Below are 27669 nucleotides of genomic sequence, written 5' to 3'. Positions count from 1 at the left end.
GACCTGAGGTTGTGGAACAGTTTTGTTGCGTTTTTCAGAGAATCGTTTCTTTATGGTGCTCAAATATTTCTGCTGCTGGTCCGTCACAAAAACATGTTTCCCTCCGAAGTAGAGATGAGAGACAAGAGCAAAGTTAACTGACAGAAACAGGAAGAACGAATTCAGCCAACACTGTGGAGCTTCTACAGACTGATGCCCAACTCTGTGTGTGTGTGTGTGCGTGTGTGCGTGACCTATCTTGTGTCTCTGCTGGTGGATCGTATCAATGATGACTCTAATGAAGAGGTTCAGCGTAAAGAAGCAGCCGATGATAATGAAACAGATGAAGTACAGGTACATGTACACATTGATCTCGTAGTGCGGCTGGTCTTCCACCTACACACACACACACACACACACACACAGTGGTTTTAACACACACACACAGTAGTAATATACCAGTAATAACAGCAACAGTAACAGTACTGATCCAGCGTGTATACTGACTTGTCTGGAGTCCACAGCTGCATACATGATGTCCATCCAGCCTGAAGACGTCCCCTGACCCACAATCAACACAGAGTTTCATTAGAAAAACAATGAATTCAAGCTCTATTACTAAATGATACTGACTTTAGTTAGCTTGGTTATGTTTTTTCCACACAGTTGATGGTTTTATGCATTCTAACTAACAAGTTAGAGTGTTCACACTGACCATGATCAGCAACGACAGGAAACCCATCCCCACATTGTCAAAATTAAACGTCCACGTCTTCCAGTTGACCTCAGAGAAATTCTGATCCATCAGTGAAAAGCATTCAGTCATGTTGTTCACCACGTAAAAGGAGAAAAGCTCCTCTGAAGTCTCATTGTAACAGTAAGAAAACTTTCCTGCAAACAGATTCACTCCTATCACGCTGAAGACAAGCCAGATGACCAGAATCACCAGCAGCATGCTGAACATGGAGGGCAGCGTCACGGCAAGCACCTTCAGCACCACCTGCTCACAGACAGAGAGACAAAAAGGTCTCTGCTGTGAATCAGCTCACATCCAGTTAATAAGCTGCCTCCATGTTGGCTCTCCATCCAACAGGACTTTAGTTCTGGCTGACCAAATGGAGCACAGCCGCCAGTCTGTGGAGTAACCTCCTCAAGTATGGACAAACTTTCCTCTGAACATCAAAGGACAGTGTGTTCTTTTTGTGTGGTCATACAGATTTGGGAGGCTGAATAACGGGTTGGCGATTAAAACTCACAAATGCAGACCTGCACGCATTACTGAGACAAAAGTGATAAAGTCCTTCTGCTTACACCAGCGATTAAAATACCTGGGCCACGTCTGTAGGATGGACAACCGAGAAATAAGAAAACAAAGATTGTTTGATGAACGCTCCCTGAGTTGGGTGAAATCGAAGAAACTGTTAGGGACAGATACCCTGCAAATAAGGAGAATGATGATGGATAGGACAAACCTTCAGTGTCTATGGGAAATAACAGACACACCCTAAGGACTCAAATCTCCTAAAAAGGGAACACAATGATGAGTAGAGCAAAAGAGAAAGTCACACGAACTCTACAAATCATTTAACAAGCAAAGAATTTTATAAATATTTGATCTTCTTTCTCTAGCAGAAGAGTACACCTACATCCTGCTCGGCAATGTCTGTATCTGTATGAGTGCCTGCCTCACCCTCATGCCCTTGAAGCGAGACGGGACCCTCAGAGTCCTCAGAGCTCTCAGAGGCCGGCTGGTGTATCCAAGCATGTTGCCCATCAGGGAGAACAGAGACACCTAGAAGACAGCACAGCGGTGACAATGTGATCCACCTGTCTCTAATAATCGGCTACAAGCCACAGGCCTTCGAGATGGCAGTTGTTAAACATTACTTAAATACAACCCCTTGTCCCAGCTGTCTTAGCTAATTATAGGCCAATCCCCAGCCTTCATGTTATCGATTCTTGAAACAGTAGTTGTCAACAGCTAACAGATCATCTGCAGAGGAATGGCTTATTGGAAGAGTTTCAGTCAGGCTTCAACTGTAGGAAATCAGGTCTTTACTCTGTCTTTTGTATAATGAATCTGTAGTGATCTTTGAATGGTTTCTGATGCAGGGGACTGTTCTGCTATCATTCTGTCCAGTGTTAGTGCAGCCTTTCATACCATTTACCATAACATTCTGCCTGACAGGCTTGAGGTTTAGGCTGGTGTATGTGGCTCTGCCTTAGACTGGTTTTCTTCTTACTTATCTGACAGGACTGTCTCTGTTAGAACAAACCATTGTATCTGTTGAAGTCATTCTGATCAAAGTTGTCATTGTTGTGTTTAAAACTGTAAACCTTTTCTTGAACTGCGTGCAGATATTTTTCCTCCCCTAGATCTAGCATGGTGGGGGATGCTATTAGCTATAGTGTTTAACTGCAGGCGCGCTTGCATGTAAGATTCTGGTTTCCTTATTTAGTAATGAATGTTTACTTCCTGCCATTTATGGGCTCACCTGTGCTTGTATATGGTGGACCGTTCAAGGAGTTGAGCCATGTACGGGGTGTAATATTGGATTCTTCTCTGGCTTCGACTTGCATATAAAATCTTCATCATATCGCTGTTCATTTCATTTAAGTAACATTTCTAAGTTATTTTTAGACTATTGTAATAACCTGTTTTCCAGCTTGGACAAATCATTGCTTTCTTTCTTCATTCACAGACTCTGGATTTTTTGGTTGTTCCCTGTAAATGACTAAAGACGAGGGGGCACAGAGGCTTTCAGTCTGTGGCACCAAGGCTGTAGAACAGTCTACCACCACAACTACACTTAGTGGACTCTGTGGACTAAAATCTTTGTTTAAACAGGCTTCAGAAGTTTTATTGGAATGATTATAGGTTTATTTATTTATTTTAAAACTACCTGTTTATTTTATTTTATTTTATCAAATATTTTTATTGAATATTTTAGCACTTAATGTTCAGATTTATTTGACCCTTTTGTGTACAGCGACTCTGTGAAAAGTGCTTAATAAATAAATAAACTTAATAAATAAACTTTGCTTACTTCTCATAGAGTTCACAGCACAGAAACAGCTTTAGTGAAGGTTACAAATGATCTTCTTATGGCCTCTGACAGTGGACTCATCTCTGTGCTTGTCCTGCTAGACCTCAGTGCAGCGTTCGATACTGTCGACCATAATATCCTATTAGAGCGATTAGAACATGCTGTAGGTATTACAGGTACTGCACTGCAGTGGTTTGTATCATATCTATCTAATAGACTCCAGTTTGTGCATGTAAATGGAGAGTCCTCTTCACACACTGAGGTTAATTATGGAGTTCCACAGGGTTCAGTGCTAGGACCAATTCTGTTTACATTATACATGCTTCCCTTAGGCAGCATCATTAGAAGACATAGCATACATTTACACTGCTATGCAGATGACACCCAGCTCTATCTGTCCATGAAGCCAGATAACACACACCAATGAGTTAAACTGCAGGAATGTCTTAAAGACATAAAGACCTGGATGGCCGCTAACTTTCTGCTTCTTAATTCAGATCAAACTGAGGTTATTGTACTCGGCCCTGAAAAGCTTAGAAATATGGTATCTAAGCAGATTCTTACTCTGGATGGCATTACCTTGGCCTCCAGTAACACTGTGAGGAACCTTGGAGTCATTTTTGACCAGGATATGTCCTTCAAAGCACATATTAAACAAATATGTAAGACTGCGTTCTTCCATTTGTGCAACATCTCTAAAGTTAGAAATATCCTGTCTCAGAGTGACGCTGAAAAACTAGTTCATGCATTTATTACTTCCAGGCTGGACGACTGTAATTCATTATTATCAGGAAGTCCAAAAAACTCCCTGAAAAGCCTTCAGCTGATCCAAAATGCTGCAGCAAGAGTCCTGACAGGGACTAGAAAGAGAGAGCAGATTTCTCCTGTTTTGGCTTCCTGTTAAATCCAGAATTCAAAATCCTGCTCCTCACATACTCTTAAACCAATAAGGTCTTAAATCATCAGGCCCCGCCTCAGATGGCCCCGCCCCTCCCTGAGCCTGGTTCTGCTTGAGGTTTCTTCCTGTTAAAAGAGAGTCTTTCCTTCCCACTGTTGCCAAAGCGCTTGCTCATAGGGGGTCATATTATTGTTGGGTTTTTTCGGTTTCCTTAACATTACTGTAGGGTCTTGACCTTATAGTGTAAAGCACCTTGAGGCAACTGTTGTTGTGATTTGGTGCTATATAAATAACATTGAATTGAACTCGATTAAATTGAACTGACCTCATTGTACAGGAGAGCAGTGAAGCAGCAGGTTCATCTTACCCAGCCTGACTGTGTGCTGTTAGTTTATCTGTTCAAACTGAAAAAACCCCATTTCTTTACTACAACGTCAAATACTGACATCCTGTCAAAGCCGCCCACATCTCAGACATGAACAGCCCGTCCTTTAGCTTCGGTGCCATCACCAATGCTGAGGTGGGTCTATGATCCCCAGCTCCACACATGGTTAAATGCCCCACATCATTTTTCGTTCATTCCAAGATTTAGCCAGAATACTCTTACTGATACAACCCTCCCCATTTACCCAGGCTTGGGACCAGCACTAGGACAACACTGGCTTGTGGTCCCTCCGTGACTGGCTTTGTAAAATACTGCCAATAATCGGTGCTGCCGATTGTGCTCTTACATCTAGGATGAGGAAGTCGAGCCAGCACCAGAAGCTTGTGAAGTATTTCTTGAATCCAAAAGCGATCCACTTCAGTAGCATCTCCACCAGAAACACGAAGGTGAACACCAGGTCTGCCATCTTCAAAACTCTCTGCAAGACTGGACGATGCCCCAGGTAGATGTCCTCAAAAACCTGTTCACAAACACACGCCTGTTTACTCACAACAAGCAGCATATGAGACGATCTAAGGACAACCACTGTCATTCTAGCAGTGTGACCTTCTGGTTTAACAGACGACCTGCTGTCCTGTTTGTTCTTCATGAGCTCTTCTTTTCTGTCTGTGTTTTTTCCCACCACCCTCCGACACATCCAGGAGATGGCTGCTCCTCCCTGATTCTGGTTCAGATGGAGGTCTCTTTCTGTTAAAAAAGGGATTCTTCCTTCCCACTGTCACCAAGGGCTGCTCTTGTCATCTGATTGTTGTGATCCTCTCTCTAATATTGTAGACTGTGATCATCTGCAACTCTGGCGCCTTAGTGAGGGGATGTTTTGTGTCTTTCAGAGCAGCACCTCTGCAATAATAAGACATAACTTTTCTACCCATGAACAGGAAACCACCCCAACAGCTCCAAAACCCAAAAAGGTTGATTCAGTTCATCTGAACGTTTTCAGTGGGAGAAACGTTTCATCATCATCAGGTGACTTCTTCAGTCTCAGCTGACTGCAGGTTTCCAACCTTATAAACAGTAGATTGCACAAGCAGATGACACAACACAGAAGAGCCACCTCGTCAGGCCAGGACTCTGCAGTCTATTCACACCTACAGGCCAGTGGACACTCTTTCAATGATGAGGATGTAACATCCTGGACAGGGAGGAACGCTGGTTTGAAGGCGGAGTCAAGGAGGCCATTTACGTGAAAAGGGAAGGACCATCTCTGAATGGAGGAGGGGCCTAAGGGTACATCTGTCACCATCTTACAATGCTGTGATTGCAGCCATTCCCCAACTCTCTGTGAATGGGACTCATGGTAATTGATCAATCGTCTTTGATCAAATGGTCAAAAGAATTTGCATATTAACGATGAAGGAACTGACCTCCCAGCCCATTGTTCCTTCAGTGGTGCTAGTTTCAGTCAGTGTGCAAATGTCCTGTTTATATGGTTGGAGACCTGCAGTCAGCTGAGACTGAAGACGTCCCCTGATGATGAAAGTTTCTCCTGAAAACGTTACGACCAGGTGTACAGATTCAACCTTTGGGATTTACTTACCTGGATGATTGAGCATGCATCAAGACACTGATCCAAAAGTGATTTCAAAGACCAAATCAACTGTCTGTGGGTTCATGCAGGTCGCTATCAGTGCCATATGTTTAGCTTAGTGGTTTCAGTGTGGAGTTAAGCCAGGAAGATAAAACATGTCCAAGTGAGTCCAGGGTTTGAATGTGACATGAATTCATGATGTATATTGTCAAATATGTATTGACAATGTCTGTTTACCAGAGCTGCACAGCTCAGCAGGATGATGAAGACGATGAAGCCCTCAAAGAATTTGTGTTGCACGATGCAGAGGCAGGCTCTCCTGAAGTTAGACCAGACCCTGCCGGTACCCTGGGATGTGTCTATTTCCAGGAACGGACAGCAGATGTAACAGCCTGAAACACATCAGAGGCGTTGCTGACTGATTGGCTTCTGTTCTCTTGATGTAACGGAAACAGCTGCAGTGAAGGAACTTTGATATCATCTCTGTATGTCACAGTTTGTTGAACTTTTAAATTGGGTCTACATCATCCATCAAACGGAGGCACTGAAAACTAAATCATGCACAGAAGAACCAAAAGCTGCAGTTCCTCTTGCAGAGGCTCCAGCAGTGAGCCGGTCCCCATAGATTTAACATGTCCCTATGTTAAAACTTTACAGCACAAATAAACATGTTTACAGCCTGAGACCAAATCCATATCCATAATTTCCCCCTTTCATGACAACTGTAAGAGAGTGAGAGAAGGTTTGTATTGAGCCTTAAAGTTGGCATTATTAGGGGCGTGGCCTCTTTGACTAACAGGTGGATGGTGACACAGGCGGGTGTAGCTGCTAGCTGTCTGCCAATTGCAGTCCCTGAACTGGACCTCTGGACCGTGTTTGTGCTGTTGGAGTCTTTTGGATCATTTTTATTACAATCATCTGACCAATAATATGGCTGCTGTGAGGTTGACTGGACCAACAGACATTCAAGAAGTCTGAGGTCCAGTTTCAGGGACTGAAACTTGAGGATTTTATTTGGATGTTACTGAACACTAATTAGCAGGTATCCGAGTCTGTGTGATCCAAATATGGTGAAACATGAACACGTTTACCAAAGCTCAGCATTTACGTAATTACTCTCACTGCCAGAAGAGGGAGACAAAGGTTTGTCACTGCAGGTTTAAACTATTTTACATATAATAATTTGATATAACAGTGTGTGTGTGTGTGTGCTCATACTGTTGCAGCAGCAGTCCTCAGGTTCTGGATGAGTTTCATCTTTACGTTTCTGCATGACGTCACACTGCAGACACAGAAGTTCACAAACATAAATAAACTTTAATGTCCTAGTTACTTTAAAATACTGTCACCGGACTAAGTGTTCACACTCTGAAAGCTCACGCGGTTTATGTCTCGGGTCTTTACTGTGTCTGTGAATTCAGGATGGCTGATTTCAGTCCTGTAAAAGTCTGATGATCACCTTCTTTAAACTGTTGCAGTGATTTTAACATCAGCAGCTGCTGATGAATTTCAAACTAAAACCTGAACTTTACACGGTCCAGTTGTCTGCTTTAAACCTGTGTGCTGTGGATGTGTGTGTGAAAGCATCTCATCGCTGTGTTTCACTCAATTCATCATAAAGACAACTGCAGTTATGCTGAAGCTCTGATGATGCTGCGGTCACATCGAGGGTGGAGAGATGTTCTTCATGCACAGTGATCACAGTGAGGAAAATAGTACTGTGTAATAATAAATAATAATAATGGATTGGATTTATATAGCGCTTTTCAAGGCACCCAAAGCGCTTTACAATACCACTATTCATTCACTCTCACATTCACACACTGGTGGAGGCAGCTACAGGTGTAGCCACAGCTGTCCTGGGGCAGACTGACAGAAGCGAGGCTGCCATATCGCGCCATCGGCCCCTCTGGCCAACACCAGTAGGTAAGTAGGGTAAAGTGTCTTGCCCAAGGACACAACGACCAGGACAGAGAGCCCAGGGATCGAACCGGCGACCTTCCGGTTACAGATGCGATTCCCAACCCCCTGAGCCACGGTCGCCCCGTGGCGACACAAACATGTTTATCTGCTGTTCATACTCGAGGCCGAAGCTGCGTCACACATCAGTATTTACTTTTAACATGAAATTCTGCTCTAGGATCAAAAATAGTAGAATCTGCTTTACATGCTGCGTCTCCTTTTCTTCTGCATTTTCAGGCGTCCTAAACTCGATCTCAGCCACAGCGACGGGGGCCTCCCAGGCGGCCATGTTTGTGTGGTTATCATCGAGGGTCAGCTGATCTGAGCTCACAGAGCTTAAGGCCAGATATTCCTCCTTGTTGTCTTTTTCAGTGTCACCTGCAAATGAGGAAAACATGAAAATATTTTCAAATTAAAAGCTCTAAATCTAAAACTTAAAAAAGACAGAAATCCAAATACGATCCACAGAAAAAAAATAAACCACTAACAACAGAGTATGTGTGAGGATGACCTGAAACATGAAGGCAACACTGCCTCAAACCTGCAGTCTCTCTAATGTCCAGCAGGTGGCGACTCCTCTGGTTGTAACCTGAACATTTGCAAGTATATGAGAAAATGAGCTTCGTGTTCACCTCATCACTCAGCTCACTGATGAATTTATGGTCTCAGTCACTAGTTTGAAGTCTTGTTGAGGAGAAGGAAGGACGGGAAGATTTAAGTCGAGACTACAATCCACTTTACATTTTACTACCAATGAGTAGTGAGCAGAGTCCCTCACTGTCGAAGTCAGATCCAGTTTGTAAACATCCAGTTTCAGGCTTCAAGACAGGACTTCACTAAGTCTTAGTCTTAAGTGTATATTTATTTTTCTACTCCTTTTATATCCATTTATTAGGGTTTTTTGCACTGATGTAACTCGTCGTCTTGTCTTTATATGCTGCACTGGCTGTAGCAGTCAGTGCGCCCCAGGGCAGCTGTGGCTACAATGTAGCTTGCCATCACCAGTGTGTGAATGGGCGGATGACTGAATGCAGTGTAAAGTGCTTTTGGTCCATAGGGGACCAAGTAATGCGCTATACAAATACAGGCCATTTACCATTTGCCATTTAGCGGAGATGACAATAAAGTTTGACTTTGACTAATATGTTACCTCGTTGTGGGTGTGCCAGTGTTATATCTACATTCCATGTTAATAATGCAGACCCCCAAAACAGCAATAAAGTAATGGCACAAAACAAGCTCCTTGGATTACTGTGACCTGGATAACTGAGAACCTACAAAGACAAATATACAAACAAAAACCACCTTTGTGATCTTGGTCAACGTAGTTCTTCCCCCACAAAGTCCAGATTCTCTTGGGGATCCAGGTTCTGGTCTGTTTCATGGTACTCTGCAGAATGTTTGTTGTTTTGTCTTCTGAATCCACCAGCTGAACATTGATGAACAATAAATTCAGGAACAGATGTAGGATCTGCAAACAGACCAGGAACTCATTCAAAAACTCTGATTGGACTAAGGTGGACTGGGTCATTCTAGGTTGTTAAGTGTAAAGAGACTCACCAGCAGCTTTCCAACAATCAGGACAATCATGAAGAAGGTCACACACATGCCATCATTCGAGACCTCCATGCAATCCCATAAAGACTCTAAACACAGTCCACACAAGACCCTGAAGACAAGCATGAAGGTGTGGAAAAAGTCTTCCATATGCCAACGAGGAAGCTGGCAGTCAAGAGAAATGCGACAGACGTTAGCTTTGTAGTCTGACTGGAACAGCTGCACGCCCGCCACAGAGAACATGAAGACCGTGATGAAGAGAACCAGAGTCAGGTTCCCCACTGAGGCCCAGACGATCTTCAAAAACATGTGGAGCATCGGCCACCAACGGGCCAGCCGAAACACTCGAAACTGGACAAACAGAAAGATACGTGAGAACAGATGATGATGATGACAGTGATGGTGATGTTATACTAACCGGAAGAAAACTGTGCAGCAAAGATAGACCCTCAACGTCAGCCAGTCCCAGCTGCACCAGAGAAATGATGACGAGGATAAAGTCGAAGATATGCCAGCGCACCTGTAACCACGACAACAAACAATCACAAATGTTTCTTTGAAAATGGCAGATCGCTGAACTGTTGAGAAGAAACTACAAATCTGACCTGGAAGTATCCATGCAGGCCCAGTGCGACAAGTTTGATGATCATCTCAGCTGCAAAGATCACACGGAAGACCTGCACAGTTCAAAGGGGTCAGAGGTCACAGGGTAGAAGCATGTTTTGCATCCAATTCATCCAACCATCGGCAGACAGGCGAACGAAAAACCTCGAACACACCGAGTCCCGTGCAGAAGTAGAAGTTCCAACAAAACAATAATTTTCCTGTGAAATGTCACCCATGTAAAGGTAGATCACTCTGACCAGGCATCAAAGTTACTGCAAAAAGACTCACGATGTAAATAAACCTCAGTAAAGCTCCCTCTGAATCCCAGCTGATCCTTACTTTTCTCGAGACTTGCCAGAGGTTTATACTGTACCCCCGTTACATTTTTACCTCACTGTGCTGCTTTTCCTCTCAGTTATGCAGGTCGTTTACAGGTTTGTACCGTTGGTTTGTTACCATTTGTGATGTAGTTGCTCTGAGTGGACATTTTAAACCACTCTTGCTAGGTGGCTGAAGAACCCGCTAAAAGCATTCATCACTAAATTGGTCATGGAGGCACATCGAAGAAGAACATATGGTCCCTCCGACTGATCAAGTCTACACCAAACTAAGGGAGCAGAATGGAAAAGTCCTGATTTTAGCCTGCAGTGAAGAAGCTGCCATTAAATTAACCAAGTAGGAGATAACAGGGTCTGCAGACACTTCTTCAACACTCACCAGCTCAGCGATGACCAGGGTCTCCATGAACTCCTCCATCATAGGGTAATGTTCCATGGCTGTGAAGATGGTGCTAACAATGATGCAGATGATGATGACCAGGTCAAAGAAAGGGTTCGTGATAAAAGTGTGCTGCTGTTTGAGCCATCGCCAGCAGCCACAACAGTCCCCCTTCAGGAAGGCGTCAGTGCAGGTGCAGCACAAAGGCCGGTGGTGCTCCTCTGCCTCTGCAACACAAAGCTACTCTGTGAGGCCACAAACTGTGTCAGCATTAAGTTGTCTGCAGAGCCTCGGCTCTTCGCGTTTGTCTGTGACTGCTCTCAGTGACAGAGCGTGTTGTCCTGTCCCAATGAAGGAAGGTGGAGGTTAAAGAGGTGGAGGTAAATATCTGTTTACCTTCAACGTATTCTTGCTTAGTAGCTCGTATACCAGCTGATTTCTTCTTCTGCAGTGAGTCCTGTTGCTCTGGAGTCTCTGCCCTGCTGGAAGCCTGCTGTCCATAACAAAACACCCAAACTCAGTTATGCTAAATGACGATTTCAGCAGAGCCATCCCACAGTACTCTGAACAGTTTCCAAACAGGGTTATTTTGTCTCAGAAAGGTCACGGCTGACACAATAAGTTGAGAAGAAGCTGGTGAAAGGTCTTTGGAACAGCTGGATTTTAAATGCTGCCGACAGGTCTGCAGGATTGGTCACATGCTAGACACAGAAGGATATTTAGATGAAGAATAGGACGTGTTTGATATATGAACAGAACTAAAGCCCGATAATAGACCTACTCGTGTTATTCCAGTATATTTTGTACAGGTGTGGAATGTTTTAGCAACACTGGCAACACCTGGGCCTAGTGTGCCAGTGCTCCAAGCTGTCAGAGCTCAGCTGTTGGTGTGGCTCTCCTCCTAGAGACACACACCTTATGGTTATTTTATATTGTTTCTATTGTGTTGTTTACATATTGTTGTGATTTACATTGCTGTGATTGAGAGTCGTCATCTACCCGAACCAAATTCCTCGTATGTGTCTGCGCATATACACGGCCAATAAAGGCGACTCTGATCTCCCTTTTGTCGTGGCCATGGAGCCCATCAACCTGCTCAATGAGGCCTGTAGAGTCTGAGGTGGGGCTGTTGGACCTCAGCCACAGTAACTGGGGTTTCTCTGTGGTTTCTCTGAGCATCAGTTCTTGCCGTGAATTTGCTGCAATGCCCAGTGTGGTATCATAATGAATCATTTGTTTATATATGCATAACAGTTATTATCAGTACAGGCGTTTTAAGTTCATGTTTATTTCTCTGGAGAAGCGCACAGAGTAGGTTGATTGTTGAGATAGGGCATTGTGTGTTGCTATACTGGCGAGGCCAGGAAAGGTGGTTGTTAGGCTGAAATTGTTAAATGTTGCCATTATTGTACTTAAGTTTGTAAGCCTGGCCTTAAACTGTGTGCTCAGAGACATCCTTCTGTTTCTTTTGCCCTCCCCAGCCTGTTGAATGGTGAGGGGGGCTATAGCGTAACTGTAGGCACATCCTCAGCAGGAAGTCACACAAACGTACCCCCATCCACACACACACACAAACATGCTCGCACATGCATATACACACACACACACACACGCAGTGTTTTAACCTTTTGTGACCATAGGGGTTTTTTACAATGGGTGCTTGTGTAAACTGTGTGTCACACAAAAAAAGGCTGCAAGCGGGGGCTGGTTCTTTGGAGTAATCTGAGCTCGAGGGCAGAAGGGCTGCCCCGACATCCTCCCCTTGCTGTAGCATGTGAAAACCGATCGATTGCTGTTCTGTATTTCCTTCTTTACAGGAATCAGTCTGAACCAGCGGGCCTGCTGTAGCGCAGACCCAACAGCGGTGTTGAGTCTGTTCCAGAAGTCGAGATAAATGTAAGAATTCAGAAGAAGAGAGGGCTGTAAGTTAGGTAGACGTAAAAAAGTTGCACCTGTAACATGTGACACAAGGTTCAGCAAATAAGAAGCAACTTTATTCCCGTGTGTGGATCATTGATTCCTGCTTTTGTTTTTTTGAAGGTGCAGCACCCAGTCCTGGAGAGAAGGTGGTATTGTGTTAGCACACACCTGGATGCTCCACAGCAAACTGACAAAATCTGCTGTTAAAGAGGTGCACACACTTACTGATGACCAACCAATGAACTAAATCTGATTAGACTTGATTAGTATTTGGCTGCTCATTGCCCTCCTAATTCCTGTGGAAGCAATGAGTCCTTACTGACCTCCTCCTCCTCTCTCCTCTTCAGCACCTCCACAATCCGTCCGAACTCTTCTTCTCTTTGTATGGCCTCGGCATCTTGAGTCTCTTCTTGCTCCGCTCGTGTCACAACAACCACTGCCAAAATGAGACTGAGCAGGAAGAAACAACCCGGGAAGAAGACGAACAGAAAGACGATCAGATAGGATTTTCCTGCAGTTCGCAACGTCTGCAAAGGGACAGACAGGTGAGAGAAACAGATGAGACAACCGGAGTACTGGGAGGAGCCTGCATGTGGTCATCGGTGAGTTACTGACCAACTGCATCAGGCCTTCCCAGAAGTCGTGCATCATGAGTCTGAAAAATGACATCAGAGACCAGAAAAACGAGTCGTAGCTGGTGTATCCGAAGTTTGGGTTACTTCCTGCTTTCACACAGGTGAAACCATCTGGACAGCACCTGAACACATAAAAAACAGTTTGTTTTTATTGTTGTTGTTGTTGTCAGTGAATGAAAGAGACTCATGTTTACTTACTCAGCGTCTGACTGGTTTCCACACACCAGAGGATCAGGATGTCCAGGAATGTAGTAATAGTTTTCTAGAAGGCAGACAGACATCCAAACCGTACAAACGGATCATATTTCACCTTTCTAATTTAAGGGCAGGGGTGGCAACGATGACAGGTGCTGAAGTCTGCACTACAAAGCCAGCTGAACATTTCTAAACTTTCTAATACCAGGATCAATTCTCGCAGAGCCCCAGGTCCTGATAACATCCCTGGACGAGCACTGAGGGACTGTGCTGCAGAGCTGTCTTCACGGACATGTTTAATACATCACTGAGCCAGGAAATACTCTCAATGACAGATTCAAGGTCACATTTATGCTGCAATTCTCAGCATCTACATTGTTGCGGGTGATTTTAAAATCTGATAACAACAAATAAAACTGTTTTTGGACCTGAAGACTTTTCCTCAGAGGTTCACCTGATCTCACATGAGATCTCTTTCCACTGCTTTCATTGTAATGTTGGAAGAAGACCTGCGAGTCAGCCATCTGACTGTCTTAAAAGGCTAACCGGCCAATCAGGACGTGGTACGACCATCATACCTGGAGAGGTGGTGTGGTTGTGGAAATCGAACTCTGTCGTGTTTGTGTTCATCGACCAGATGACACATTTGTTCTTCAGGGTTCCCATGAAGAGCTGTAAACCAATCATAGCCAAGATGCTAAGGCAGAACAACGTCAGGATGATGACACAACCAAGCCTCTTCACCGATTGGACAAGAGCTTCGACTGTCTTCTTCAGACCTGTGAAGACAGCCCCCGCTGTGAATACAAGTCGCACACACACACACACACACACACACACAGACACACACAGACACACACAGACACACGCACGCACACACAGACACGCACACACACACACAGACACACACACACAGACACACGCACGCACACACAGACACGCACACACACACACACAGACACACACACACAGACACACACAGACACACACACACAGACACACGCACGCACACACAGACACGCACACACACACACACAGACACACACACACAGACACGCACACACACACACACAGACACACGCACGCACACACACACAGACACACACACACACACACAGACACACACACACACAGACACACACACACAGACACGCACACACACACACGCACAGACACACACACACACACACACAGACACACGCGCACACACACACACAGACACACACACACACACAGACACACACACACACACACGCACAGACACACACAGACACACACACACAGACACGCACACACACACACGCACAGACACACACAGACACACACACACAGACACGCACACACACACACGCACAGACACACACAGACACACACAGACACACGCACACACACACAGACACACGCACAGACACACACAGACACACACAGACACACGCACACACACACAGACAGACACACACACACCTCGGCTGCATGTGAAGATCTTCAGCAGCAGAGAAATCGTCATCAGCACAGCAAACTTCCCCAAATCTACGAACTGTGACACCAATCTGAGACACAGAGTCATCATCACCACCTTCATCATCATCATCATGAAGCAGTGATTAAAGCAGCTGTAAAACATAAAGACACATTTACAGCCGAGCAGGAAAAAGCCAAAGTGTGTCGAGCAGAACATACAGAAGCAAAGCCGGTGATGAGGACGTGACAGTTAGTGTCCTAATATAAATCTAAAACCTTTATCAGTGACAAAGGTAGAGGAGACGTACACAGGAAAGCAGAGCAGCACAGCGAGCGTTCAGCTACAGGAGGTTAGCTTGTTACCAAGCCTTAAGAAACATCAAGAGTCTCTGTGGTCAGTTTGCTGGGACAGTGTTTGATGTCAGCCTGGATTCAAACACTGAAAGAGTCCCAAACCTAAACAGGGAGTTTCAGTGCCTGAACCAAGGAACAACTAAACTCGAAATATAAGGGTAATAACAAAGGAACGGCCCCGGGGCAGACCCAGGACATCGTGGAGAGATCTCGGCTTTTCTGCTTAGGCTGCTGTCCCTGCAACCCAGCTTCAGATAAGCAGAAGAAAACGGGATGGATGGATGTGGTGGTGAAAGCAGCAAAAAGATAATTTTCATCTTCACAGCTGGAAAAAGCCCACCTTATTTGCACGGACATGGATCTATAGATATGAGACCACACTGACAAGAACTGTGTTGGTGTAACTGTAAAGGTCACGTCCAGCATTGAGTGGATTCAATCGGTGGATCACATTTCTTGAGTATTTTCTGAGCTGCAGTGAGCCTTGTTATTCAGGACTGAGAGGCTCTTATTGTGAAGGCTCTTTTATACTGTTTCCTGTTTTTTGGATCACGTTAATCTGTAACCAACATTAACCCCCTAACATCCGAACTCTTCCTCGGCATGCATTTTTAATTTCTCTTTGATATTTGGGCATTTTGGGACCTGATGAATGTAAAAATAAAGAATTACCAGATTATTTTTTTTACCTAATTTTTGTTTCTAAGAAAAATGAAAGCCACATATGAGGATATTTGTTTAAAATTTCAATAGAACAGTAGGAGTATAATGTCCTCGTGAGTGGATATCAGGCCGTTGCAGAGCGAAATTGAGTATTTCGGTCTAAATAACCCAAAATGTGATGTCCACACGTGGACGCCAGGTCCTAGGAGGTTAAAGAAGTGATCAAAGAGGAGCTCTTCCATTAACAAACTCACAGTATAAGCAGTCCTAATTGTACCTCATCAATGAGCTTGGAGAGACACCTTCAGCAGCAACAGCTTGATGTGATCATTTTCTGTATGACTAATCAGTCTGGCTCGATTAGGAGCACCTGGCTGCTGCTTACCCTCTTAACTCCCATGAAGGCAATAAGGCTGGACTTGTTTTTTTTCTCAGGATCGTCCTGTGAAAACTTTCTTTTCCAATAACTGTACGTGTCGGAGAATCACGGCAGAGAAATAAGTCTCACCAACTTCATGTCAGCCGTTTTCCAATAAATCTAAAACAGATTACACTGAATTTTGTTTGTGCAACCTGAAGTTGCCCCCTGCTGGTCATTAGAAAGAATGCAGATTCATGGCTGTACATACAGTCTGTGTGAGAGTGTGAGGTGTGTTATTGAGCCTTACAGGGTGCTGATGATGATGATGTCCAGCCAGTTCCAGGGATCTCTGAGGAAGGTGAAGCGTCCCACACAGAAGCCTCTTGCCACGACTTTCACCAGAGCCTCAAACACGAAGATTGCCATGTACACGTACCTGTTCACATAAACGTGAGACAGAGAGCTTTCACACCAGAGAAGTTTGGGCTCGGGAGAGCCCGAGTGCCCTGGAGAATTAAGAAAGTGGAACCGGCTGTTCAAACCCCCCCAAGGCTGCCCGCTGGGATTGAAACAATGGGACGAGGCGCGACGTCTCAGAATGGGCTCACTGAGTGCAGCACGGTTAAGAGCTTGGAGAATCTTATGGCTGCCATGAATACTCAGAATAACACCTCTGAGTGAAAGTTAGATCACATCTTGGAGCAGCTCTCTGCGGTCGTGAGGTCTCAGAATCTGCTCCTTGAGCACAAGAATTGACAAGACCACGGAGCGCAAGTTTGATAACATCATGGAGAAGCTCGCGGCTCTGCAACGGGAGATTGAGAGACCAGTGTCGGAGTGTTAAAGAACAGCTTTGAAATTCTCATGAGTTGTCCGCATAAAAGAAAAATCACCATCATAATGCAGCTGTCCCTTCGGCGCCAGATGTCGGCTCAAGGCTGGAGCCGAACAACAACACCCTGATAACGACTGTCTTGAGTCTGTTCCTTCTATTCCATGCAAGGCCATCTGGGTTGGCTGGAAGACTGTTTACTTAGCCTGGCAGGGTGAAGGACACTGTCTCAGCTAAACTCTGGACACGCACACACATACATCAACACTGATATGCACACACTCATCCCCCCTCCCTTTCCAAACGCCTCCGATGCTTGTTCCCTCCTGGAGAACACGGCGGGTCTGGGCCCGCGCTGGAATAATAGCGCAGGGCAGGATGGCTGCTGTGTTTGCTTCGGATTACTCCTCACCCCCTACTCAACCCTGTTGCTGGTCACGTGCTCCATAATGTTGTGCTGTGGACATTTATGTGCTTTCTGTGCAGAGGAGTTTTTTTGTTTCCTGTTCTCATGCTGTCCTCCCAGGAGCCCAGCATGAGTAGAGGTCTCTTTTTTTACTCTTGTACTTTCCCATTGTAGTGTATATTTCAGTGTTTTTCTGTAACGCTACCGATCTCTGACCTGTATCCCCATGTGATGTCTGTGTTGTGTGTGTAAGGTCGGGGAGGGGGGGATCCCATTTCACTGCAGGGCAACCTGTGTGTGGCGAATAAAGCATTGATTGATTGATTGATTGATTGATTGATTGATTGATTGATTGATTGATTGATTGAGAGCTTTCACACCAGCTCAGGGTTCTTTCCAAAGGATACTTTGGCATGCAGACTGGAGTAGCCAGGGACTGAACCGCCAAACTTTCAGTTAGTTAGTTTGAGTTGGCTCTAACTCCTGAGCTACAGCCAGCCCAAGACAGTAAAAGTGCTTCCATTATACTGAAGAGGAGTCAAACACTTCCACCGCAGATCTCTCCTAAATGGACGAGTCACACAAAAGCTGTCTCGATGGAGAAACATCACAACAGGCCCTTTAAGCCGTCTCTTAATTGTCTGTATGACAAATCTGTTCACATATCAGAACACTCTGAGCATTTCCTGTCTCGACAACAGCGAGCAAAGTCAGTTTGACCTTTACAGACCTGTGTGTGCTGCTGCTGTCAGACTGAGGACAGACTGAGGACAGACTGGCTCTTTGTCTTTGAGCCTTAGCATGGATTTAGACTTTAAAACCATTCTCATGCTGTGACTCATCGATGCTGCCATCAACAGCCCTGTTCATCACTTAGTCGTGTTTTTCTGCTCCTGCTGAAAGATCTGTGTGTGTGTGTGTGTGTGTGTGTGTGTGTGTGTGTGTGTGTGTGTGTGTGTGTGTGTGTGTGTGTGTGTGTGTGTGTATCTTACTTCACCACAGGAAATTTGAACTCCAGAACACCGAAGCCCAGGATCGCCAGTAGGATGAATATACTGAAGAATGTGTGAGAGTTCAGGGAAAACTCAGCTCACCTGGTCCAGAGAGCTAAAACCTGACCACACAGAGGCTCCTGACACTATGACATCATAAAGGATATGGATGAAGAAGGGTCTTGATGGCGAGGGTCCTCAACGGGTTGAATGGACTCAGCAGGTAACAAGACGAGTCAGCACTAAACCTGTTAATGATGTTTCCTTTACTGAGAACCATGAAGGTCTGCAGAGAGACAGGTGAGGGACAGACAGGTGAGGGACAGATAGGTGAGAGACAGACGGGTGAGGGACAGATAGGTGAGAGACAGACGGGTGAGAGACAGACGGGTGAGGGACAGATAGGTGAGAGACAGACAGGTGAAGGACAGACAAGTAAGAGACAGAGAGATGGATGAGAGACAGACAAATAAGGGACAGAAAGGAGGTGAGGGACAGACAGATCAGAGATAGATGAGTCAAGACCTTTTTTGTGACTAGCAGGATTTTGAATTCTGGATTTAACAGGGAAACAATAAAGATGAAAGTATAAAAGTCAAATCAAAGTAAAAATGCACTAAGACGGAGTCATAATGAAGGGTATGCAGTGCTGAATAAATAATTTTAAGAAAGTATTTAAAAGTGAAGAGACGGTTTGTGGTCTGGAGATCTGGTGGAAGTGTGGCCAAAGTCTCAGGACAGAACAACTAAAGGCTCTGAGTCCCATGGTAGTCAGACGAGCAGGTGGAACAGACAGAAGGGAAGCTGAAGAAGAGCAGAGTGTACGAGGGGGTGAGTATGTGTGGAGAAGATCAGATAAATATGGAGCGAGGTTATGAAGGGCTTTGAAAGTAAGAAGCAGGATCTTGAAATTGGCACGGAGGTGAACCCGGAGCCAATGGAGCTGTTTAAGAACAGCTGTTATATGTTCAGTGGATCTAGTTCTGGATACAATACGAGCAGCTGTAATTTGAACTAAATGCAATTTATGGAGGTGGACCATAGAGAAGAGAATTAAAGTAATCTGAAAGAGATGTGAAAAGAGCATTGACAAGTATGACGGTACTGTTTGGAGTGAGTGAGGGATGAAGGCGTTTAATATTACGGAGATGAAAATATTATATGTGCTGTGAAGGAAAGAGTGCTATCGAGGATGACACCAAGACTCTTAACCTGAGGGGAGGGTGTGACAAAACAGTTATTAATGGATAATGAAAGACATCTGGTTGGAACTTTAGTTAGTTTTGATTTGGTGCCTATTAGAATTAATTCTGTTTTATTGCCATTAATTAATTAATTTTTTTTTCTTTTTTGCCTGTCCCGTTTGGCTCTTTTGCATCAAAATTGTTGTCTAAAGGCGAAGAAAGATGCCCAACGGATTTACTTTACCAAATTGACCATCCCAGCCTTGCCGTAATGGTCTATTTGATTCACCTTTCATTGTTTATTTTATTTTTTATTTTCACTTGCTAGATACGGGACAGACTTGAATGAGGAAAAGAAAAGGGAGAAAGGAAGAGGGAAAGAAAAACAGCGGACAAGAGGGACGGGGATAGAGGGCAAAAAAACAAAAAACAACTAAATAAGCAGACAAAAAATACATATATCAACCACCTGGATCACCTGTTGAGAAAGAAAAAGAAAACAAGAAAATGAGAGCAATACAACAAACAACATCACAATGATATATGGGAATATGACAGTAAATACTAAATATTAAATATTATTGTGCAGCACATAAGATCAACAGAACACAGTGTGCTTTGAGGTAGGAGCCAAAAAGGGTGTAGTTTGTGGGTGTGATCACCCGTGTGTACACCTGTGAGCATGGACGCGCTTGTTTTTTTTAAAAGGTTCCTTCATGTAATGATCTGCTAGAGGGTGTGGGGGGGCCACAGCCCCGTCCTCCAGGGCATGAAGCAGGTATGGAGGAGATCAAAACTCCAGACATCCAGAGGCCCCCAGAACACAAGAGACCAAGGAAGACCAACAGAGGGGCAGCCGCGCCACAGAAAGAGCTGAGGAGAGTCCCAGATGAGGGCTCACTCAGCAGCCGCGGAGCAGAAGCCAGGGGGAGTTGCAGTGACGCGCCCGTGAGCTCCGCCGGCAGCCAGCTGCGCCAGAGTGACCGAGCCCCAGGCCGAGAGGCCGGGGGCACCCCACCTCCGAAGTGGCCCGAGCGAGCCCCAGGCTCCAGGCCCGGACAAGAAGCCACCAAGGAGTGCCATTATTGCCATTGATTTTAAGAGAGTTGTGGGTAAACCAGACCTTGATTTCACTTAAACAGTCAGAAACTGATGTGGGTGGGAGAGTAGTTGTGGGTTTGGAGGACCGGTAGAGCTGGGTGTCATCTGCGTAGCAGTGAAACTGGATGTTATATTTTCTGAAAATATTACCTAGGGGTAGGAGATAGATAATAAAAAGGACCCAGGACAGAGCCTTGGGGAACACCGGAGTTAACTGGAGTAGATACTGATCTGTGAGTAACTGAACAAACTGTGAGTAGCCAGAGAGATACAAGGTCAACTAGGCGAGTGCTGTACCACTGATCCTAATAGATGTTAATCTATAAAGAAGGATGCGGTGGGAAATAGTATCAAAAGCTACTGCAAGGTCAAGGAGAATGAGGATGGAGATGAGTCCAGAGTCAGCTGCAAGCAGAAGATCAGTAGGGATTTTTACTAGAGCTGTTCCTGTACTATGAAAAGAACGGACGCCGGACTGAAACAAGTAATTTCCAGTGAGGTGTCTATGAACCTGTGCAGCCACTATCATTTCATGAATTTTGGCTAGGAAAGGCAAATTTGAAATGGACGTTATTTAAATGGGAAGGGTCTGAAGCATTCTTTTTCTTTTTACAGTAGTCCAGCCTAGAAGTAATGCAGGAACTAGTTTTTCACTCAGGATGTTTCTAAATTTAGAGACATAGCAAAAATGCAAGAAAGCAGTCCTACATAGTTGTTTAATATGTGCACTGAAGGACAAAATTTGATTTGTATCATCTGGCTTCATGAATAAATAAAGGTGCGTATCAGCTGCATAGCAGTGAAAACGGATGCAGTTTTTTACTAAGATTATCTAAAGGAAGCATTTATAATGTAAATAAAATTGGTTCCAGCACAGAAGCCAGTGGAAGTCCACGAAAAACTTATATGTGTGAAGAAGGCTCCAAGTTTACATGAACAAACTATTGTTTGACACAGATATGTTTCAAACCACTCCAGTGCAGTACCTTTAATGTGTTCTAATCTCTGTAGTAAAATATTGTGCTCAGCAGTATTGAATGGTGCAATGAGATCTGACAGGACAAGCACAGAGATGAGTCCACTGTTAGAGGCCATAAGAAGATCATTTGTAACCTTCACTATTCTTTTTCTGTGCTGTGATGCACTCCAGATCCTGATTGAAACTCTTATAATAAATCATTACTCTGAATGGGTCGACTAGGCACATTGACGAGCTAAAAATCATTGATGTTAACCTAAAACGATCAGACAGAGACATGAAGATCACAAAAATCTCATACAAAGTTGGAGAATTCAGAAACCCAGAGTAAGGCCCAGGAGGACAACAGACAACAACAATAAAATAAGTTTTTGAGTTTTCCAGCTAGGGTGGACATGACTGGTCACAGAGAGAAGGTCAGAGGGAGACGGGTCCAAGAAAGACAGAGAAAGACAGGTCAGATGGACAGACACATCAGAGAGACCAGGGGATCAGAGACCTTCTGTGATTGGTAGAAGGGATCCAGATCCTCCAATGGGGTGCAGAGAAGCTGAGGGGGGGGGGCACCATAGATGAAAGGGAGGGACTTCCCAGTCTCCAGGTGACGAGCAGGTTTGGTCAGGTTTTTCTCACTTGCCTGAGTTACACAGAAGAGCTTCCCCTCATGCAACTTATCAGCAGTATTAATTTTACTGATTGATTATCTATCACTGATTCCTGAAAGTTGATCGGTACCTTTTGGTGCTTCCACGCCTTTCGCTCCTTTACCTCAGCTTCGTGTCGTTGTTGGACCACCTCCTTTGAGACTGCTGTGAAGCATCTGAAAACCTCCATACCTACAGGTGGCAGCAGAGACGCCATTCTCTCATCCTGGAGAAGTGGTCGAACCTCGCTGTTGCCTAGCAACAGGTTTCTGTAGGGAAGAGAGGTTTTGGTTTGGTTTCCTTGAAGCCACTTACAGAGGTGCAGCTGTCTGTAGGGCTGTTATTAATCATTATCAGATTTCTCAGTGTTATTCGGTTCAATTTTATTTAAATAACACCAATTCTGTCACGGTCTGGCTGGCAGACCGTGGGGATGTGGGGAATGAGGACCCAAAACGCAGGTTTCTGCGATGCAAACAGTGCACTTTATTTACAGTGAAAGCTGTAAACACAATAAATCCCCGTTGCTCCCTTGACTCCTGTGTGTGTGCTCCCCTCCGACGTCTGTGCTCGTGCTCCCCGCTGTCGTGCTTCCGCACACCCGTGCGTGCTGCCTTTCTGGTCCACTCTTCCACCTGCAGGAAAACCACAGAAACAGCCGTCAACACTGACCCCCACGGGCATATACGAACTGCGCTCTTATACACTGCCACACACTAACTTGGGATGACAACGCAATGATCCCGCGTCGGTGAGAGCTCCAACACTCTCCTAAGTAGCTCCCCTGACGAGGCCTGCAGGTGGCTGTCCTCCATCCTCCAGACACACACACATGTACACACCCACACCCTGCCTATACATATAATGAGTGAAACACAGAATAACACAGCATTTTGCAGAAAAACACACACATCACCAAATAATAACGATAATAATAATAATAATAATAACAACAACAACAGTCAAAACTGCTCATGGACCCCCGAGTCCTCCAGAGCCGGGTCCGGTCCGTGAGTCGTTTGGTACCGGGCCGCGAGAGTTGAGGCTCAGGTGTGAAATGTCTGGTTTTCAGGGTTTTTATCGGTTTTCAGCGTTATTTTGTTATAGTTTTTATTGTTAACTCGGTTTTCCTGGGTCTTTCCACGTGTGTTATGAATAAATCTTCTTTTTTTCAGTACTAGTTTTATTTTGCTGTATTTATCCGCGACACCTTAAAGGCCGGTCTGTGAAAATATTGTCGGGCATAAACCGGTCCGTGGTGAAAAACAGGTTGGGGACCGCTGCTATACAACACTCACCTAAAGGTGCTTTATATTGTAACTGTTGAGATTTAAATATATAATAATCTGAATGCGTATTTGCTGATTATATTGTTTTATATAAAAGGCCCAACTCTGAGTACAGTCTGTGCCACAAAGTACTGACAGGAAACTGCATGCTTTTGCAGAGAAAATAGGACCTGCAGCCAGAAAGTGAAACTAAGCAGAGTCTTTGATCGAAGCTTAAAGTGTGTGTGACGTCTATATAAATGACTAGGCTTTCTGTTTGAGCTTCAGACCTGAGCTTGTGTGTTCGTGTGTTCAGGTCTCCATATTCCGGAATATGTAAAATTAATGATCATTTTTTGAGTTTGACCACTTTGAGCCGTGTCTTTCTTGGCCGTTCAAGAATACAAAGAACTGAAATTTTATATAACCTAAAGACCTCCAATATTGGAGAGAAAACCCAAAAATCACATAACACCGTATGAGCAAGCACTTGAAACTAACTTTTAGTTTCTTTCTGCTAACTTTTAGCAGAAACGTCCTTTTCTTGATGTCATTGGCTTCTATCTACTCATTTGCCCAGCTTGTTATCCCAGGAGGTTATCTGATCACCAGCAGGGTGTAGGTGTTGATTTTCCATTTAGTTGACTCCTCAGGACTTACCTCATCTCTACAGGCACTTGGTGGTTGCAGCTTTCCTAGCAGCCTCTTCATGGTTCCCGTTTGCCTTTGGAATACCCAGGTAATTGTAGGTGTCCTCAATGTCTGCAATGTTGCCTTCTGGTAGTTCAATCCCCTCAGTTCTGAGTACCTTCCCTCTCTTTGTTATCATCTGACTATATTTCTCCAATCCAGCTTTCTCCATACAGCTTAATGTCATCCATGTACAGGAGGTGGCTGACGACTGCGTCACTCCGTAGTCGGTATCCGTAGCCAGTCTTGTCAATGGTCTCACTGAGGGGGTTCAGGCCTATGCAGAACAGCAGTGGGGACAGAGCATCTCCTTGGTAGATCCCATACTTGATGGTGACTTGTGCTACGGGCTTGAAGTTGGCCTCTAGTGTTGTCCGCCACATCTCAACTGAGTTCCTGATGAAGGCTCTTGGGGTCCTGTTGATCTTGTGAAGTTCTAGGGATTAAGGTTAGTAAGTCTGGTCTTGCAGTCTTGAGCAACTGTAGCTGGTGTTTCGTGCTTCTGGTGTTTCTGCCAATCCCTGTTGTTGCTCCTCTTATGTATTGAGCTATTTGCCTGGTCATCTTAGCTGCTCTGACGCCTGACAGAAGCTTCCAAGTGGTACTAAGCCAGGTTATTGGCTCACAATTGGATGGGACCAGTCTGTCCTGGGGATCCTCGGGGATCAAGACTATCCGGCTTCAGTTAGTCATTGCAGGTGTGTCTAATCCATTTGCAGTTAGCTTCCCTAACCAGCTGGTGTGAATCCTGTGAGGATCTGGTGGTGTCCAACTCTTCATGCTAGAGTCTCTACTGGATCTGGTTAGTGCAGAGCTTCCCAGATTGCGGGGCCCGCCCCCTAGGGGGGGGGGGGGGGGGGGGGGCGCAGAGCCATTGCAGGGGGGACGTGGTATGAAAAGGGGAAAAATCCAAAAAAACCCCACTTGGACACTGTTAACACGGGGCGCCAACACAAACGCAAAGCAGGAGATGAAGCATCGCTGAATATGTTTCCAAACCAACTTCATTCTAAGCCAAAGACTAGAAAATATGGTGAAGCAAATCTTCCCTTCGGCTTCACCTGCACAAGTGCCGAGGTAGGTCTCCCTGCAGAATTGGTTTTCCCTTCGTCTGGAGCAGCGCTGGGCTGTTCAAATCATGGACAAACAGTATACAACATTATTGATTTTTAGTTCACAAACACTTGTTGTAGTGACTAACTACTCCTGACATGTTGGAGATGTTTGCTCTTTATACAGTAAAGTTACAGCGGGATACAAATAATATCAGGCTGATCCTGCCACGATTTGTTCCCCCCGTCTAAATCACAGACAAACAGTATCCCAGTTTTTTATGTTTTTAAACCCATTTGGCACAGAGAGGCAATTTTTGAAAAATGTATTGATAGCAATGTTGAATATTATTACACAGGAAAACTACACGTAAAATAATCACACCGTGACGCCTCTGCCTTTGTAAATGGAGGGACAGTAACTGCGTGTGTACAGGGTGGGCCATTTATATGGATACAGCGTAATAACATGGGAATGGTTGGTGATATTGCGACTGTGGCTCAGGGGGTTGGGAAGCGTATCTGTAACCAGAAGGTCGCCAGTTCGATCCCCGGGCTCTCTGTCCTGGTCGTTGTGTCCTTGGGCAAGACACTTTACCCTACTTGCCTACTGGTGTTGGCCAGAGGGGCCGATGGCACGATATGGCAGCCTCGCTTCTGTCAGTCTGCCCCAGGGCAGCTGTGGCTACAACCGTAGCTGCCTCCACCAGTGTGTGAATGCGAGAGTGAATGAATAGTGGCATTGTAAAGCGCTTTGGGTGCCTTGAAAAGCGCTATATAAATCCAATCCATTATTAAAGTCCTGTTTGTGGCACATTAGTATATGTGAGGGGGCAAACTCCTCAAGATGGGTGGTGACCATGGTGGCCATTTAGAAATCGGCCATCTTGGATACAACTTTTGTTTCTTCAATAGAGATTGAAAATGTGACGTCACTCAGGGGTAAAACCGCAAGGAATTCTGGGAACTCGTGGCAAGAGGTACTAGCGCACGCAGGCTTTCAATTGAAATCAGTCACACAGCGATAAAAAGAAACACAAAAATGTCAAGAAGCTGTTGTATTATTAACTGCAATAGCCGGTCACATGACAGCCACGGAAAGCCGACGGGTAAAGAGATCAGTTGTTATCAGATTACGTCGTTGAAGAGAAATTGTTCGAGCCGTGTTTCCGAAGTAACAAAGAGGCGACTGGATTGCAGCCATTCAAAGACCAAATATAATGTCTCAGAACACTCCAGCTCACAGGTTAGTCTGCTCCAAGCATTCCCACAAAGGTCAGTCTGCTGTTGTAGTTAATGCGTCATTTTTCTTAACATAATTGGTGATATAGGTTACAAGCAAGTCTGGCGCTGAACAGAAATTGTCGTGCTATGCTCCTTTGTTTATTGTGCATAAATAGTGAATTTTCCTGACACAATATTGTGTTTCGCTTCTGTTATTACCATGGTACAGTGACAAAAACATATACTTTTATTCACATGATAAAACAGTTGTTTTGTATCAGCACTTCCGGTATGATGGCGCCTGTGTTTGGCTTCGCCGCTGCCGGGTGCAGTTTGTCACGTTCTATCGTCGTGTTTTTTTTCTCTACTCTGCTGTTTTTTATTTGTATCAATGATGTTCTGGCTGCCTTGGTTTATGATCGTTTGACGCTGTTATCAATCCGATCTTCAATGATGGCCCAAGATGTTTCATCGTCCTCCTCCTTTGGCACTTTCCATTCTCCGCACTTTTCCCCGCACTCCTTTGGCACTTTCCATCTACCGCCAGTGGCTGGATCCTCGGCCAGCGTTCTCAGCGTTCCCCGTAGATCACGGAGAAGAAGAGGAAGGAGATCAGGTATCCAGGTGAAGCTTAGGCTTTTCTGGCGACGGGGGCTGATTGGAAAGCGATGCCGTGCGTGCTCTGTTACTTACGCTCAAAACAGCTCCATAGAGAGGAATTTGTTCTCCACGGCCCTGCTTGGATATACAGGGCCTGGCTCTCCGAGACCGTGCTACCTCAGAAGGGTTCATCCAGACTCTCCTGCTGACTCGCTTTTCATCCCCTCGGTGAGTGGAATATACGAACGTGAAGGCTCTAATCTCGAGTATTTACGTCCTTTAACTCGAGCTTCTCCCAATAATGATGCTCTCACCCCGCTGACTATGGCGCTCTTTAATGCCCGATCTTTGACTAATAAATCGTTTGTG

The 27669-nt window shown here is 44.9% G+C and overlaps 1 protein-coding gene across 2 annotated transcripts in view; it reads right to left on the bottom strand.

Annotated features, from left to right (window-relative positions):
* LOC146629796 (sodium channel protein type 4 subunit alpha B-like) overlaps positions 1 to 18705 on the bottom strand; it is a 44122-nt gene extending 25417 nt beyond the window's left edge. For both annotated transcript variants that reach the window (XM_085360243.1, XM_085360244.1), the window contains exons 1-22: positions 18559 to 18705; positions 16636 to 16764; positions 14954 to 15039; positions 14068 to 14268; positions 13493 to 13556; positions 13275 to 13416; positions 12983 to 13186; positions 11136 to 11232; positions 10740 to 10966; positions 10022 to 10093; positions 9835 to 9936; positions 9420 to 9767; positions 9165 to 9330; positions 8065 to 8237; positions 7116 to 7179; positions 6135 to 6289; positions 4656 to 4829; positions 1670 to 1771; positions 695 to 979; positions 487 to 540; positions 238 to 375; positions 4 to 108 (exon numbers count right to left, since the gene is read on the bottom strand). In XM_085360243.1, the coding sequence (XP_085216369.1) occupies positions 4 to 108; positions 238 to 375; positions 487 to 540; positions 695 to 979; positions 1670 to 1771; positions 4656 to 4829; positions 6135 to 6289; positions 7116 to 7179; positions 8065 to 8237; positions 9165 to 9330; positions 9420 to 9767; positions 9835 to 9936; positions 10022 to 10093; positions 10740 to 10966; positions 11136 to 11232; positions 12983 to 13186; positions 13275 to 13416; positions 13493 to 13556; positions 14068 to 14268; positions 14954 to 15039; positions 16636 to 16754 (3078 nt within the window). In that variant the 5' untranslated portion in view covers positions 16755 to 16764; positions 18559 to 18705. The remainder of the gene's footprint in view (positions 1 to 3; positions 109 to 237; positions 376 to 486; positions 541 to 694; positions 980 to 1669; positions 1772 to 4655; positions 4830 to 6134; positions 6290 to 7115; positions 7180 to 8064; positions 8238 to 9164; positions 9331 to 9419; positions 9768 to 9834; positions 9937 to 10021; positions 10094 to 10739; positions 10967 to 11135; positions 11233 to 12982; positions 13187 to 13274; positions 13417 to 13492; positions 13557 to 14067; positions 14269 to 14953; positions 15040 to 16635; positions 16765 to 18558) is intronic.
* Between the last annotated feature and the right edge of the window lie 8964 nt (positions 18706 to 27669).

Source organism: Diplotaxodon limnothrissa, linkage group LG7, assembly GCF_057381915.1.
Source record: "Diplotaxodon limnothrissa isolate DT_005_m linkage group LG7, D_limnothrissa_male_GT1.1, whole genome shotgun sequence".
Classification (NCBI taxonomy): Eukaryota; Metazoa; Chordata; class Actinopteri; order Cichliformes; family Cichlidae; genus Diplotaxodon; species Diplotaxodon limnothrissa.
Note: the sequence above shows the minus strand (reverse complement) of the source record. Positions and strands in the feature narration are given on the sequence as shown.